The sequence below is a fragment of the Stegodyphus dumicola genome, chromosome 4 (assembly GCF_044657685.1).
Source record: "Stegodyphus dumicola isolate Sdum_Otavi_A_Nest chromosome 4, ASM4465768v1".
Classification (NCBI taxonomy): domain Eukaryota; kingdom Metazoa; phylum Arthropoda; class Arachnida; order Araneae; family Eresidae; genus Stegodyphus; species Stegodyphus dumicola.
This window is the reverse complement of record NC_140771.1, coordinates 243,623,700-243,640,670: the sequence shown is the minus strand read 5'-3', so window position 1 is coordinate 243,640,670 and position 16,971 is coordinate 243,623,700. Positions and strand designations below refer to the sequence as shown.

Sequence of the window (16,971 nt, the reverse complement as noted above, 5' to 3'; positions counted from 1 at the left end):
TACAAAACAATGATTCTACTATCTCTGGTATGGAAAAATGCAATATGTGTATGTATTTTTGTGTACTTGCTATATTTCACTTTCATAAATTTACATAATTCTGAAACTGAATTTCAGTTCATATTATAACAATGACAGTAAAATTATTTAGAAAAATTAAGGACCTAAAATAAACTAAAAAAATGAAAATTAAATTACAAAATCCATCATCGTAAAAACAAACTAACACCACATTTTTTGATACCATATGCAATAACTTGTTTTGGAATTTTGATAATGAATAGACAAATTCAAATTTTTTCTAATCTTACTGACCTTTAATTTCAACTACATTACATAATTCATGTGAAATTTCAGAAATGACAGATTACTTTCTATCCTATGAGATTTTATGTAAAACAGCATCTGGGTAAAGTAAAATTTTAGATGTGGTGTGGTCTTAACAGGTTAAGCAAGTTTCCTTCCAATCAATAAGAAAAAATAAATTTTTTTAACATATTTAATTCATCTACAATATAACGAACCAATTTAAATACTTTAATTATATGTATATTGATCTTCCTTTCCTCTATATGCTTGTAATAACATTCTTCAGCGATACATATTTCTGTATATGTTACCATAAATAACCAAAACCAAGAAAGTTTCTACATTTAACTGCTGATAAAAATGCAAAATATCTACGAGCATACGTAATTCCGAATTCTTACTAAGGACAATTGGTTATCACTACCTTGGTTGGGAAAGACAGGAATAAAAATTTAATCTAGCTTTCAGCTTTCAGTTAGAACCTGTACTTAGTACACGTATAACAGTACGTAACTGAATTACACAAAACTGCATTCTAGGTACAGAATAAAACATGACTGATTTAGAGGTCATTAATTATGTTATGGAATAAATTGACTACATGAGCCACTATTGTGACATTTTGAATTGCACAACTCTTTTCTTACACAAATTAATGGAACTTTTTTGCATACTTATACATGGAAAAATCCTTGGAAGGACCCTGATATAGAAAAAGCTGCATGATATAAAGGTATCTGCTTAGCCTTCTTTACTACAGCAATGCCAATGAATTTTTGCTTACAAATACCAAATTCAGATTTTTTGTATAGATGATTTATAACACCATCTTTTGCATCTAATTGGTACATGTTGTCATTAGTCTTTAATAAAAGAGCCGTTATCACAGCTAATATATTTCTGAAAGCAGCTTTAGTTGAGTCCATGTCGGGAATCAATTCACTTGTTTCAGACTGTGCTGGTGTAATGCTATCCCCAGTTGTACAATTCAAGCAACAGTTTCGATCAAAGTTAGTATCTAAGATAGCATTATGTTTAAAGCATAGTCTGGATTCTATTTTTTTTTGGGGGGAGGGACTACCACACTCTATGTTTGAATCTCCTCCATAACTTTCCATCCAGTTAATTTTAACACCCCAATAGCTTTTCCAAAATTTTCTTGTTTTAGAGAAGAAATAATGTCAATAAGCAAAGATGATCTACTTAACCAAAACCTAAGTTCAATGCCAAACATAGACACATATGGAGTTTGCTTTATGACTGAATGAAAAACACAGTTTTTCATAAACTGTACAAATGGTAGATCTTCTGACCATTTTATGTTTTTGTAATTGGTCATCCACACAGTAATTATATTTTCAACATCTTGACTGACTCATTCAACTGAGCCTTGGCTCTGACTGTGGTGTGCCTTACCATGCACAATTTTCAGTTCTGGCTTTAAAGACTTAAATTTGCTTATAAGGCAGTTGGCAAATTCTCAGCCATTATCACTATGTAATATGCATGGCTCTCCAAATGTCAAAAATATTTCCTTTAATTTATCATATATTTCTTTCACTCGTTTAGATGCTACAGCTCTTAATAAAATAAACTTGATGATCATAATAAACCATGATGAATTTGTACTTCCCATCTGCTTGACTTTGCATATCAATAAGATCTACTTGGCATCATCTATTTAACTCATTGTGCAAAACATGTTTAGTAACTAAACCCTTTTCTTAAATTTTTTAAATAAATTAACGCACACTTTGCATATTGACAGAAATAAATAGATAATTTTGGTAGTATGGCATATTTTCTACCTGTTTCTATTTGATGTCAATTGGGACCTCCATGTCGAATTGCTATGTAAGTTCCTTCAATTACATCAAAAATTTTTTTAACTGACAGGTAATATAATATTCCATCACTCTTGGATTTTGCAATTATTTGTTGAATGCCACTCATTTCCATGATGTCAAAATGCTTTACAAGAATGAATGCTGCAATGAAGTTTTCTTCGAAGCCAATTTAGCTTGTTTAATTTCTTGAAGTAATACTTCATACACCTCTCTGTTCATAACAGAGTAATTAGATAATTTGGCATCATCATTATTTTTTATCAGTAAAAGTTTCTTTCCACACAGTCAACGAAGTATTCATTTATAAGGTAAAAAAAACCAAAACAAGCAAACAATAGTCAAAGAACAAAAAATGTCAAAAATATTTCGTTAAATTAAATTATAACAACTTCCGACTAAACAATATAGATACACTCTCTCAATACGTTTGCCAGATCACTCGGATCAATTTGCCTAGTTATACAATCAATCACCGCATATGAAATAACCAAACGCATAGACATAGTCGTGCTGAATGGTTATGATTACATATGTAGTAAGAATGAGGTCTAACTGAAAGTTGCCCTAAACGGCCAAATTAAAATTTTAATTCGTGTCTTTCCCAGCTTTCATAAAGATAGATAGTTGTCACCAGTAAGAATATGGAATTACAGATGCTCATTGCATTTTTACTTAGTAATTAAATGTCAAAATGGTACAGTAACATACATATACACTGGTGTCCAAAAGTTCAGCATAACTGATGTTTATGTAAATATTTAAGGAAATTTAAGTCAGAACGGAAAGGAACATGATATGAGAGTTAATATGGTAATACCATAAGAAAAGAATTCAAAAGAAGGATATTAATCACTTTTATTACCCAAAGAAACAGTTTGAAAGAAATCAGCTTTAGTGAAAAAAAAAAAAAAAAAAATAAAAAGGTTATTTGGCAGTTTAATAAGGTGTGTGGTAGCCACACATGCTATATAATGATGCCCATATATGCTAATAGAGTGTGGATGAGATGTAGCCTCAAACTCTTCAAGCATTAAAGAGAGAATTTTTTCAGTTATGGAACAGAGATTGGTGGGTGCAGAAGAGCTGCAATTTGTCTTCCAGACATATCCTACATATGCTCAATAGGATTAAGATCAGGATAGTGAGAAGGCCACTGCATGTACTGGATATTTTCTCTTTCAAGTTGTTGACCAGGATTGCATGGTGACAAGGTGCATTATCATCCATGAATATGAATCCAGGACCGACAGCACCTCGAAACAGGTGAACATAAGGCTCAAGGATTTCAGCCCTGCACCTTTTAGCAGTAACAGATCCTGTGTCAAAGAACGGGAGGTCTGTGTGGCCAGAATTATGTCTGCCCACAGCTTGACTCCCTTTGAAGGTAAATTATGTCCTTCCACAATGTTTCTTGGGTAAAAATGAGTTTTACATTCTCTCCATACCATTGTTGACAAGTATCAGTGTTCAGAGTAAAGTGGGATTCATCAGTAAACATCACATTGCCCACTCCTGAAAACTCCAGTGCTGATGTTTCGAGCTCCAGTTTAGACGAGCGCATTTTATGTGCAAGCACAAGAGGAATGCAAACGATTGGTCATCTCGCATACAGACCGGCGTGATGGAATCTCCTACAAATAGTTTGCCTCAAAACTCATACTCACGTGGCAGCTCTGGGTGCTGAACCAAGTTCTCTGGCCCAACTGTCCCTCTGATGTTATTGCCAAATATCAGTCTTGAATTTCAGCTGACGTCGACTGAAATGTTTTGCATATGCACACTGTTTCACCTTCAAACAATGATTCTCCATAAGTGATTTTAAACAATTTAATTAATATTTACTCCCACATTTTATGAATTATGCTTAACCTTTGTGCACCAGTGTGTGTGTGTGTATATATATATATATATATTTGTACTTTCTATAAGATCTGCTTTCATATATGTGAGTTTGGATTTTTGGAACTAAAATTCAGCTCTTAACGGTAATACAAATACAAAATTATGAAACTTATTGAGAAAGAACAGGTAATAACTGAATTAATTATTAAAAAACATTCTATTTCACCATAAGCCCAGTTCAGCATACTGTAAATATATAAAAATTCTACCATATTTTTTGCTAGAATTTTTTAAGGACAGACATTTAACTATTTTGAATTTTTATACTGAAACAATAAAACATTTATCTATATATATATATATAAAGAAGAAAGTCTGTGTGTTTGTTCTCTAACAACTTAGTCACTACAATAGCTATCATCGCCAAACTTTCTACGATTCTTTTCTGAGTCCTGGAAAAGGTCGACGTCAACTTATATAAATAAATAAATAAAAAAGCTAACATCAGAGATATTAATTAAAAACTCAGAAAAATGATAATTTTTGTCCTCGTTTTCCTGAGTGGCATTAGTCTCGCATGCTGGAGATAAAAATGCTTTATTTCAAAAGGTGTTGCCACTGTTCGCTCTCAAATCATAGAGTTTATCGTCAATCAAAAATTTGTATGTTTTACAAAATCTATACATATAAAGAAGAATGTCTGTGTGATTATTTGTTCATGTTATTGATTTCTGATGAATTATGACAAATTTTTTGCCATATTTAATTGAATAAAATTGAATACAGGTGAAATATTAGATGGAACTTTAGCTTTTACGACCATTTGATTAGAAAGACGAAAATAATTAAAAACTGCGTGCCATTGTTGCTGATATAATAAAGGAAAGAATTAGCTTATTTTTCTATAAATATTTTTTATGAGGGTTACATATCACATCAGATTGAAAAATGTACAACTATGAATCGTAATTTTTTGCATCATTATTAGAGAAGGATTACAGCAGTATCATTCTCTCTGTTGTTAGATGCATTAATCTCAATCTAATTCAACTGGCATTGGGTAATTCTACTAGTTAATTTACTAATAACAAGTTTAATTGTTATTAGTAAATTTATTCCCTTTAGAAGACCTACAGGAGTCTTCATGTTTTTTCTAGCTTCTTCAACTAAAAAAAAACCCAACCCTAAACCGAATCTCTATTAAGTGGGCTTTTACCAACTTTGAACTTCATTAACCAAACACCAATCAATTTAAAGAAATAACAGGGAAAGTGTAATAACATTAGGAAGAGTATAGTGAAAATCAGGATAATTAGTGAATTTTTATCACTGACTGACTTTCTGGACTTTTTGGCCCATAACAGATCACTTAATATAAATGTCTGGTACAGGCAAGGATACCAGCATTATTTCAAATTACAGTAAAATATGCAGTTGAAAATATGATGTAATGTTTGCGTGTATTAAAAATCTTTACTTCATCGTCCTCCTTAAATTAACTAGCAACAAATAAAAGGAGGAAAAAAAACAAGTATTTTGATAAAGCACAATAAAAGTATTGAAACTACTTATTTATTTCATCATTTATTCATATTTAGCAATAATACACACAACATAAAAGTATATTTTGAATTATGCATTTTAGCTATATTATCAGTTAATATTTTTAAAGCTTTATGATTGAATCTCAGTTGTTTCATGTCACACATTAAATTTTATTAATTTTTATTAAATTTGTTTCATGTCACACATTAAATTTTATTAATTTTTATTAAATTTGTTTCATGTCACACATTAAATTTTATTAATAAGTATTAGAGTTATCACATTGTAATTTAACTTCTTTGAAATCTTTTGAATTTTGAAAATCCTTTCATAACACATTTAGAAAAATACAAATTTTGACTAAGGAAACCATTGAGCCCCTAGATTAACAGAATAGTTAATCCAAATGGGTAATTGGGTTAACCGAATAGTTAACCTTATGCTAGTCAAAAGCAGAAGCAGCTTCAGAATTAAAAAATCAGCATTTTATAGCACGGTACTTCCATGCCATACTTATTAATCGATGTTACTTCCATGCTATACTTATTAATCTATATAACATAACAAACACTTAAGAAAAATATTAAAAAAAAAAAAAAAAAAAAAAAAAAAAAAAGAAAAATATTTTCAAAATTCTTGCTGGATTTATACGTTTGCTTGGTTTGATAAGCTGGTGTTATAGTTTGTAGTCTTGTAATATCTAAAATAAAATGCAACTGTTCATTAAGCTGAGCTGAAAAATTTTCTTTTTGATATAAGACAAAATTATGAGCACTTTCTTCAACACATGTACATTTTACCCTTTCTGGCACACCCAAAAAATTTGCTCTGTATGAACAGAAAAATTAAATGGCAAAGGCTTTATAGGTTATTTTTAATCTTCTTTATTTATACTAGATGGCAGGACAACACAAAACCAATCCATACATTTTAACCAAGTTTAGTTTTTAGGAAAATTTTCCAGATTTTTTTTTTAGGATTTAAAAATAATTGTTTGAAAAGAAATTTCTATGTCATTTTCTTGCCTGTATGCTGATTTCTTTATTCTACATTAGTTTTAAATTTTTACCTTGGAATCTTGCCTAAAATCAAATGACGAACATCTGGTGTGCCCATAGTGGGATCACTGAAACACCAGAACCAGACCAACAACTGTATACTTGTTTTAATGCAGTAATTTCTTTGGTGAGCTCATTCACAATAGAAAGGTGGGTACACATCTGGGTTTCATTCCTGTTTTTCCTTCTTATTTACTTTTTTTTTTTTAAAAAAAAAAAAAAAAAAGAGGTTTGGTAATCAACTAAAATTGCTAGCATGTTTTTCTGAAGGTCAGGGTAATTTTATCAGTTACCTGTTTGATTTTTCACTAGAGCAGTTCTTTTTTGCTTTTGTTGAAGATTCAATATCTTTACGTTTTGATAGTTTTGAGTTGTAGATGTTTATTTAATTTAATTTTATAGTTTATATTTTCCTAATTGTAGATATAATATTAGTTTATTTTTTCTGATTTTTAATTATTTTGCAAATGGATTGGAGAAGGCTGACCATTTCTGAAGCACTGAAAGTGCTATGCGAATTGCCTTCAGATAGTGAATCCGATACGGAGTACTGGATTCACTATCTGAAGGCAATTTGTAATGTATCTGAAGGCATATAATGTGTACACATTTTGCATATGCATACATATGCAAACATGAAATGCTAGATTGTGCTTTTTTAAAGGTAGTGTCACTTACTTCGAAAAGTACCACCATGAAAAAAATAGACGAAAGTATTAAATATGAAATGTTAATACTACTGTGAATATCATGAATGAATCGTAATATGAAGTTAATTTTTTTTTCATTTATATGCACATACTCATCATAAAACCAATAATAATTTTTTTTTTAATGTTAAGTAGCAGGCCTTCCCGTGGTGCACACTGGTTAATGATGCTACATCTGCTATGGCAATCAAAATCTAGTCTTTTTTAATCGTAGGCAAAATTTTTAACTCTATTACATGCTTCCCAGCAATGCTCGCTTCAGCACTCTTCTCGAAGCTCTATTGATTCAAAAAGCCCATCTACAGAATTAAAAATGTAACTGCTATCTTCATAAAATTTAACCTGTCCACTACGCCTGATTAGACTGCCTACTATTTTTTTTTTTTTTGTTTTTGTTTTTGTTTAGTTGTTGAAATTTCAACTTTAAATGCCAGAAAAGGTTAAGCAATGTAAAGTATTACATCTATAGTTATATAAAATTTTCTTCCATTCAACTGGCAATAGTTTCACATGCTTTTCAGTATCCAAACATTATATTAATTACACATAATTCTGGATTTGCATAATATACATACATACAGTCTTTAATAAAAAATAATTCTCTCCTTATAAACTTAGTGACAAAAACAAACTGTGATCATTATCCCTTACTTAACTTGTATAATACATTTGAGTAATATGCATACTTTTAAAAGTTAATAAAAATATTTTAACATGAGAGCTGAAATTGTAAATCATACCTAAATGCATTAGGCAAGATGATATCTCCATCATCAGCTCTACTGTATGGCAATTGGTCTGGATCATTACTTAAGCCTCTTCCAAAGTTCTTTATCCTCTTACCCTTAGAGGGCTTAGTTCGTTGGACATCTAATGGCATTTTACTTTTTTCTGCAAAATGCATATAAGAAAAAATTCATATGTTTAATTTGATGCATTATATTGAGGAAATAAAAATTATATCATCTTAAGGATAATGCAGTATCAAATATGAGCAACATAATATAAAGTTTGAATACAATAACTATTCAATAAATGCATTATGAAAATCCAATATAACCACAATAATTTTAAGCAACAATTTTTTTTAAAAAATTATTTATTAATCCTTTTAAGTATTTTCACTAAAAATATTTTACAATTCAAAATAGAAAATATTTTTAAAATGCAAATTTACAACATTTATATTAGGAGAAAAATTATATACATAGTTTTAGTTTAAATAGGTTTAGTACAATTAATGTTCATATCAAGCAAAATTATACTAAAAATACAGTATCAGCATAAAATATATACAGTTAAGTATAAAATTAAGCTTAAACTACTAATAATTCTCCAATATGCATGATAAAACATATTCTAAATTGTTAACAGAAAAAAAAGCATAATACATTTAAAAAAAAATTATGGATGAGCTAGAGGCTTAAAAGCTAATAAATTATAGTTAACTTATACGTAATAATTATCCTTCAGATCTTTTTTAACTCAATAATGTTAAATTATCAAAAAGTACATTAATATTCCCAAAAAATACAAAAAATAATGATGAATTAACTGCTAAATTTAGAATTTTTATTGGCATGTAATGTGTACAATCACATTCCCGAATTTTCTAAATTAAATATGTAGATAAATGGAAAATTTACTAAAATCGTCATTTTAAAGCTTTTTGCTTTTCTACAAAATCAGTTGTACAACAAAATACAATATACAAAATTTGCCAATTCATAAAGTACTGATGTGTTTAAGCTTTTATCAGGAAATATTCTGTTTGAAATTCAGAATTTATAACATAGAACTATTTAATATGAATTAAATTAATGTTTAAAATTTGTTAAAATATGAAATAATATTACCTAAAATCTTATTTTGTTAACTGATCTTTAATTCAGTTTGAAATTTTATTTTACTTTATTTATAAAAGCTATCTTATAATTAAAAAATCTAATGTGGATATGGCGTGACTTCCTTGCATGCCTATTAAACTATACATATTTTTTATGAATTTCATTTAAACTTATTTCCTTGAATTATTTTAAATTAACTGATCACTCCAAGCAAGTTGGAAATGATACCAAAGATTGTAGTTTGAAATTAAATTTCCTGCTCAGTTTTGTCATAAAGGAGTCGCATATCTTGTATTTTTACTTTTTTATAACAAGTATACAATTTTCCCAAATGTAAGATTAGACAGGGGGAAAGGGAAGGTAGTAAAAAAGGAGGTGTATGACTAGATGTTATAACAGTTTTATATACAAAATTTCAACATTCTAATAGTTTTTTTTTTTTTTTTTAATTGTGTAAGATACATACATACACACAGAGGTCATAAAAAAAATCCATTCTGAATCCATTTTATATTCTGTTTTGAAAGAGTCTTTTAATCCCTCTATACATAAAGATGTTGTGCAAATAAATAGTCAAAATAGATTTGGAAATGGTCAAATGGATACTTCTGCTGAAATCTAAAATTTTTCGTGATTACAATAGTTCCTTTTACTTCATACAAGGAAGCAAAAATATGCGATCAGAATTTTATAAAATGCTTTTAAAAAGTATGAAGATTTAGTAATAAATCTATCTACGATATTATAAATTCAGTTTTGGATTTTTTGTTGCGGTTGTGTTTGTTTTCCCTCCAGATTCTTACGATTTCAAACAAGGTCCAAAAGACTGTTAACTCTGAGAAAGTTGAACAGGAGGAGGGGATTGGTATAAATATCCTTTTTAAAGAGGTCCAAACAGACCAAAATATATTTGGCAGAAGCCTGATGTTCTCAGTATTTGGTACATGTGGAGAAGATTTCCATGCCCTCCTTGAAAGAGAGGCACTCTTAATGTGATCACTGGCAATACGTGAGAGCACAGTCTGGGAGCTTCTGTCACAAAGGTTTAGAGTCCAACCAGGCTTGTTAGCACCACACCATCAGTTGATGGGTGTGGGACATGAGCCATTCCACCATGATTTGTCATTTTTTCAAAGACCAATGTTTCAGCAGAAGAAGAGGGAGTGAATTTGTCCATCATTTCATTCCGTAAATGGATATCATAGTGCTGGAAAATTAACTGTGGCTTTTGTAGGATAGAATTCCAATTTTGTCGCCTACAAGAATACAATTATCAAGATATTGTAGTTAGCTACAGCTATCAGATATAATCCATAGATCACCAAAACTGTTTTCTGTTAGTACAGCCTCAAACCCCAAATTGATTGCTATCAGTTCATTCCTAAAGACAGAACAGTGATTTGGATTATAAAGACATAGACTAGTTTTTCCCTGAGGGGTCTCAATATAAATGCCACTACCTGCATGGTTAACAATTTTACTACCCTCTTGGAAGACCTTAACAGCATTTTTTGAGAATCGTGCTTGTTGCCACCAAAGCAATGATAAAATTCAATGATAAAAATCTTTCTTATTTACAGAAGTAATAAAGTTACAGTGAACCTCTGATGGATTCAAACAACACTAGTGGGGCTCAGTACAAGAAAATAGGCTCCGAGACTCAACTAGGTCAAACGGGCTGTTTTTCTTTAGTCTTTGTTGGTTTTCACACTTATTTAAGTATACTGAAGTTTTATTGTATTGGCAGTAGCTAGAGAGTTGGTTAAAGCATTTACAAGGTCGGCTAGTCTTCAAGTCTGGACAGGTTGCAAATCGGCCTCAAAAAGGAGTATTTTCGCAGGGCAGTTGCGCCCCAACACAGTAATAATAGGAGCTGCACTTAAATGAACATTTCCTAATTTCTTCAGGCTGGAATTAGAGGCAGAACAATAAATTGAAAACTGAAACTTGAGTATGATCAAATGAGGGCCAAGTAAGAAGTTCTTAGGATAGTCGCATCAGCTGCCTAGTCCCTACAGAGGATGTATTTAAGAATGTTTAATTGTTTTCTACTTTTTTGAACAATATGTTTGATATGCTTGTTACATGTGAATTCAGGGTCAAGAATAAACCTCAGTTATTTAGGGTGCTTGTTGTGAATTTTAAAAATAATTTAAATACAATATAGCTCTATTTTAAATGCATTATTAATTACAATAACATTAAACAAACGTAATTTGAAGAAAATGCAGAATCGCCCACTGCTTGGCGTGATTTTAAGAATTGCACAAATTCAGTATCCATGTGCACATCGACCTATTTTTCACTTTAAAAAACATCACAGAATAGCAAAAATTCACTCATGCCCTTGACTTTGTCCATGTACACATCAATTTATTTTCACTTAAAAAGTCAAAACAAATTGACAAAAATCCAATTCTTCTTACTCTTGTAAAAAGCACCAAACATAATGTGCCATATAAGTGGGCCATTCTGCACTTGACCCCTTAATTCTACATAGCTTTCATAAATACGAGATACCACATTTAGATCAGGAATGAATTTACTATTACCTTAGGAATTATTATTTCAAACAGGAAACTAGAGGATGAACTAGTTCATTCAAATTTCGGGTAAAGTGCAGAATCGCCCACTTATTTGTTTGGCGCTTTTTACAAGAGTAAGAAGAATTGGATTTTTGTCAATTTTCTTTGACTTTTTAAGTGAAAATAGGTCAATGTGTACATGGATAATGTCAAGGGAGTGCACAATGCCATTTTTGTGCAATTCTGGGATTTTTTTAAAAGTGAAAATAGGTTCATGTGTACATGGATATCGAGTATGTGCAATTCTTAAAAACGTGCCAAGCAGTGGGTGATTCTGCACTTTCCCCCAAATTTCAATTTGGAAAAATCAATAGTCATAAAAATTTAATTATGAGCAAGTTTAGATCTTTAATTATTTATTGATAATCACAAGATTAAAAGTAATACATTTACCTTCATTTACATCATAAAATAATATTCTGATTGACACTTACACGAGAGTAAGATAAAGTGCTCTATATTCCATATTCATCCATATCAAAGTTCTGAAACAAAAATACAATAAAATATTAGTTACAGATTAAACATTGCACAAAATTTACATCTTCAGGCATCCCATTTTTAATAAACATGAACCAAATAAAGTTTTATGAATAACGTATAAAGTGCTTATACCTTTCAACATGGTGCAATTTTTATAAATGGTTTGTTCAAAGAAACAAAATTGAATAAAAAATCCAGTGATGAAAAAAATTACAGTTTAAGTTCCTCACTGATGTATAATAATCAGTTATAAGATAAAATACAAAAATATATAACCTGCAATCTTCCTTCGTTTGGTAATATGCAGATCCTTAAAATATCAATTAGATATTAAAGAATCTTCAGCATTTTAGCAAAACAATCAATCGAAACTTTATGTTTAAATTTTCTCAAAGCAATCCAGTTAGAGAGAATTAATCATTAAGAGAATTACTTCAAAAATTCTAAACCTAATGCTTCTTTTTTTCAAGGTAAAAACGAACGACAGATATGTTTAATTTGGGATATTCAACATTTTTTTTTTCATAAACAAGTAAGTAAAATTGAATAAACCTTTTACTAAAAATAAATAATTTAAAATGCAGCTTTGTGAAATTCTTTGCTTTTCACCTTCAGGTAAAAACTGGTGCAAATAAGAAATATGTAATATAAAACTTTAAAATTTCATTGCATTCTCTTCGGGAAACAACAATTTAAACTGATAACTGAAAAGAAAACACTCCAACCTCTGCCCCTCAATATATTTAAAAAAAAAAATGTTTCTGAAGCCCACGAGTTTTCAATAACAAACACATTTAAGAAGTTATTATATATACATATTTTTTCTAATTAAATAAGAGTTATACTATACTGAAAGTCTGCAGAAAATTTCAAAAGACAAAAATCAATATATACTAATTTATTAAATGCCGCTGAATTGTATAAGCAGCGATTATCACATTGCACAGTTTTTCAATATTTGTTTTACTTTTATAATTTACGTGTTGAGATGTAGCATTCCTGACACTACGAATCAGTTTTGGTTTCAAATAATTATTTATTATGTTTCAAAATTGAAATATCACACATTTTAAATAGAAAATTTAAAACTTGAAGTAAATTACTTTAATCGAGTTTTTTAAGGCTAAATATTTACATACTTTTATTACATGAAATCTATTTCGAAATTAAATTGCATATGAACACATATACTGGTGCCATCTATTGGCCAGAAAGCGCTTTATAACAAACGTAGAGTGGTAGTATTTCGGAGAATTAAAATTTAATATTGATTTCAAATCAATGATTTGACGAAGTCATGGTTGTAACTATACAGCTTACATTAACAATGAATATTATCCACTCGTTCAGAAATGATTGACTATCAGAACTGTTCTCCAAGTCCAGTCATTAACTACGTAAAAATTCCAAGTTTTTCGAAATGGCAACGGAAGTTTCGGCAAACAGAAACTGATATTTTTTTCTTTATATGGCTATAATTATTACTAAGAATTTTTGCATTACAATTTTATGCATACCACTACTAGAAGCCATTGCTAGTAAAGTAAATTTTTCATGCCGATTTAACTTTACTATTGTAAATAATTTTTCTAAAACATTTTAAAATTAAAATATAAATAAATAAATAAATATTACTTAAACATTATGAATTTATAAACTGAAATTTATTTAGATTTCAAATTGTAATTCTTTTACTTTATTAGCTTTCTTAATTTTATTTGAAACACAATTTTAATTGGAGTATTCCTCTTTAATTATAATTATATATGTAATTATACATAATTACAAAACATTTTTTTTTTTAAAAACGAAATATAACCATGCCTAGTATTTTAGCGCATTAAGCTGCTGAAAAATTATCTGTAAAAATATAAAGTAAGAAATTTAGAACTAATTTTTCACAAAGACCAAAAACTGAAATTCATAAGTAATAAATTTCAAATAATCCTATAAATGCAAAAATGAATTTCAATTATTGGTTTTTAGGAAAAACTAGTTCTAAATTTCTTACTTTATATAATTATACATACACACACATATATATATATATATATATATTAATTTGTAAAGAAATACAAGAAGAAAACCTTAAAAATTAAGGAATTTCAAATTTTATTTTAAAAGGACTTGAAAAGTAAAATTCTGCGCTGTCTCTGCTAAGATTAAAAATTTAACTTAATAGAGGATTCTAGGAAGTGTGAAGGAAAATTTAGTTAGTAAAGGTATATTATTGTGGAAATAAAAATGGCAATCTGTGATTAATTAAATTGGAATTTCTAATTCATGAATGATAAATTAATAAAAAATAAATTTAAACAATTAATATAGCTGTTGATTGCACAGAAATATCCGGATTTTTCAAGGCAAATTGGAATTCCTCTTATAAAATCATCAACAATTCTTTCGTCTTTTTCGTATTTCTGAACAAAATTCCTATTCCAGTTTAAATATGCTAATCAGTTTTATAAAATATCTGAAAACCTTAAATTATTTCAAAAAAAATTTTAACATATTTCCGCGACACGATGATAGATTATTAAATTCAAAAATAAAAATAATATCCATTCAGTAAATTCTTATTTATTTAATACATCTCCGAGTGTTCTAATAATTTTCATTAGAAACTAGTATGAATTAAATCCCTAGTTATATAGGAATTATCTTCAGTGTTTGTTTAATTTAAAACAAATGATGCAGCCCATTTGCAGACCAGAGCAAGTTTGTGAATGTCATCCAGGAACCCACTTTTTTCTTTATTAGTCTTCACATGCTTTGCCGGATTCATCAATTAAGTTCACTGTGTTCCTATCTTTTCTCCAGTTCGAGAAATATTTCTGTTCTAATTTTTGATGTCATTTGAGGTTTTTTAGCTGATTTAAATTACTACATGTATATTTTGATCAATGGGTGAGGAAATGAAAAAAACTGGCACCGAGTGGCTCTAATTCACGTTTCACGTTGCCATCTCTTCTTCTTAAGAACACAGCCGGTTTAATAGCAAAAATATATTTGATACTTTATGAAATATATTTTATTTACTTATTATGTGTGATGTTCATGATAGCTAAACTGTCATAGTGTACGGTTGAAGAATTCTTTGCCTGAAGTGTTTAACTAAAATAATGCTTCCTTGAAAATGTGGCCTTTTTACTTCCTTGCATGAAGTAAAAGAAGTATAGTAATAGCGAAAGTTTTCGGGCATCAATATTTCAACGAAAATATCCATTTTGATCGCTATCGAATGCAATTCAACGATGCTTCTGCATACTATCTGTACGTAAGAGCAGAATAAAGGATTCTTTTCCCCCAAACGAATTATAGAACTGATTTAAAATGGATTCAGAAGAGATTTTTTCGTGGTGTCTGTACGTACTTATGTATCTCGCCTAACTTAAAAACGAGTAACCTCAGAAATTTGCAATTTTGTATATAGGATTGCTATAACATGTAGTTGTGCACCTCTCTTTTTTGGTGCAATCGGCTGAACCTAAAGTATATAAATAAATACATATATATATATATTATATACATATTTAACAAACATTCTCTATTCGTAAAAAGCAAATTTAAAGTTAATTAAATTTTAAATGAAATTGAATTACAAATAAATGATTAATTATTGTTGCGAACTAATCTACAATATCATTTAAATTCTGAGAGCATACGTAAATTAAGTGCAAGTTTCAAAATCGATGAATATATAATAAATGTATAATATATAATTCCAATAAATTTTTTAATCCTAAAAAGTTATAAAAATGCATAAGTGAATAATTGTTGAGCAGGCAGGAGACAGACTTATCAAGGGGAAGTTGCCTCCAAACCTAACTCTTCAATTATTCAATTCGTGATTCGTCATCCATGTAGGCAAAGGTAAAAGGAAAATTGAAAACCAAAAATAAAACCAAATGTTGTGAATTACTAAAAATATTTAAACAAGTGGAATTTAGAGAAATCAACAAGTAAAGACTAGTCAATTAAGAGGTAGTAAACCAATTTTGTTTAGAAAATTAAAGTAATTTAGAAACTCTTGTCTACAAAAAAACTTCCCCGACACGAATTATGCAAATAAATTGAAAAGAAACTAGATACTATTTATAAAAAATACATAAATAATACTAAAATAATACTAAAAAGGCAAGCAAAAAGTAAGTATTATTTGAACTTACCAACAATATTTGTATTTGGAGAGTGGAGCAGTATGCTGAACTATGTGATGTTAAGTAGTGTGTTTCTTCTAACTTTATAAATAGAGGGCGCTAATATCGCTAAGATCTATTTTAAAAACCTATTCTATAAACTTTTAGTAATGTAAAATGTGTGTACCGTTGCAAAAATTTTTTTGCTAACTGTGAAGTATTGTAAAAATGTGCAAAAAATTGTAAAAGTGCTAACTGTAATGTAATGCGAAAAAATGGTTGCAAGTTATTAAGGATTGTAAAACATTAAGGTTTGTTAAAAAATCGAAAATGTTTTTAAAAATAAATTTTAATTAAAAAATTTTTTAAAAAATTTAAAAAATGTTTTTAATTAAAGAAGAAATTTATTGTAATAGTCTTAATTTATTAAAACTGAATTTCAACATGTTTAATCAAAACTTACTAAATACTGGCAAAAAAGTAAAGAAAATTAGAAAAAGATTAAAATCTTCACTCAATTCAGGCTATAATTGAGACTTTTGAAAAAGAGTTGGCCCTTCATTAGTAAAAGGAAAGAATGCAGTATTGGTTATATACATTCTTACA

At 29.0% G+C, this 16,971-nt stretch overlaps 1 protein-coding gene across 3 annotated transcripts in view; it reads right to left on the bottom strand.

Annotated features, from left to right (window-relative positions):
- The window catches only part of Wdr37 (WD repeat domain 37), a 205,768-nt gene extending 192,541 nt beyond the window's left edge, over positions 1 to 13,227 (bottom strand). The window contains exons 1-3 of one of the 3 annotated variants that reach the window (XM_035364361.2): positions 13,121 to 13,227; positions 12,178 to 12,228; positions 8,052 to 8,202 (exon numbers count right to left, since the gene is read on the bottom strand). In XM_035364361.2, the coding sequence (XP_035220252.1) occupies positions 8,052 to 8,191 (140 nt within the window). In that variant the 5' untranslated portion in view covers positions 8,192 to 8,202; positions 12,178 to 12,228; positions 13,121 to 13,227. Of the gene's footprint in view, positions 1 to 8,051; positions 8,203 to 12,177; positions 12,235 to 13,076 lie in introns of those variants that run through there. The other 2 variants (XM_035364370.2, XM_035364385.2) reach the window with 2 other exon arrangements.
- Between the last annotated feature and the right edge of the window lie 3,744 nt (positions 13,228 to 16,971).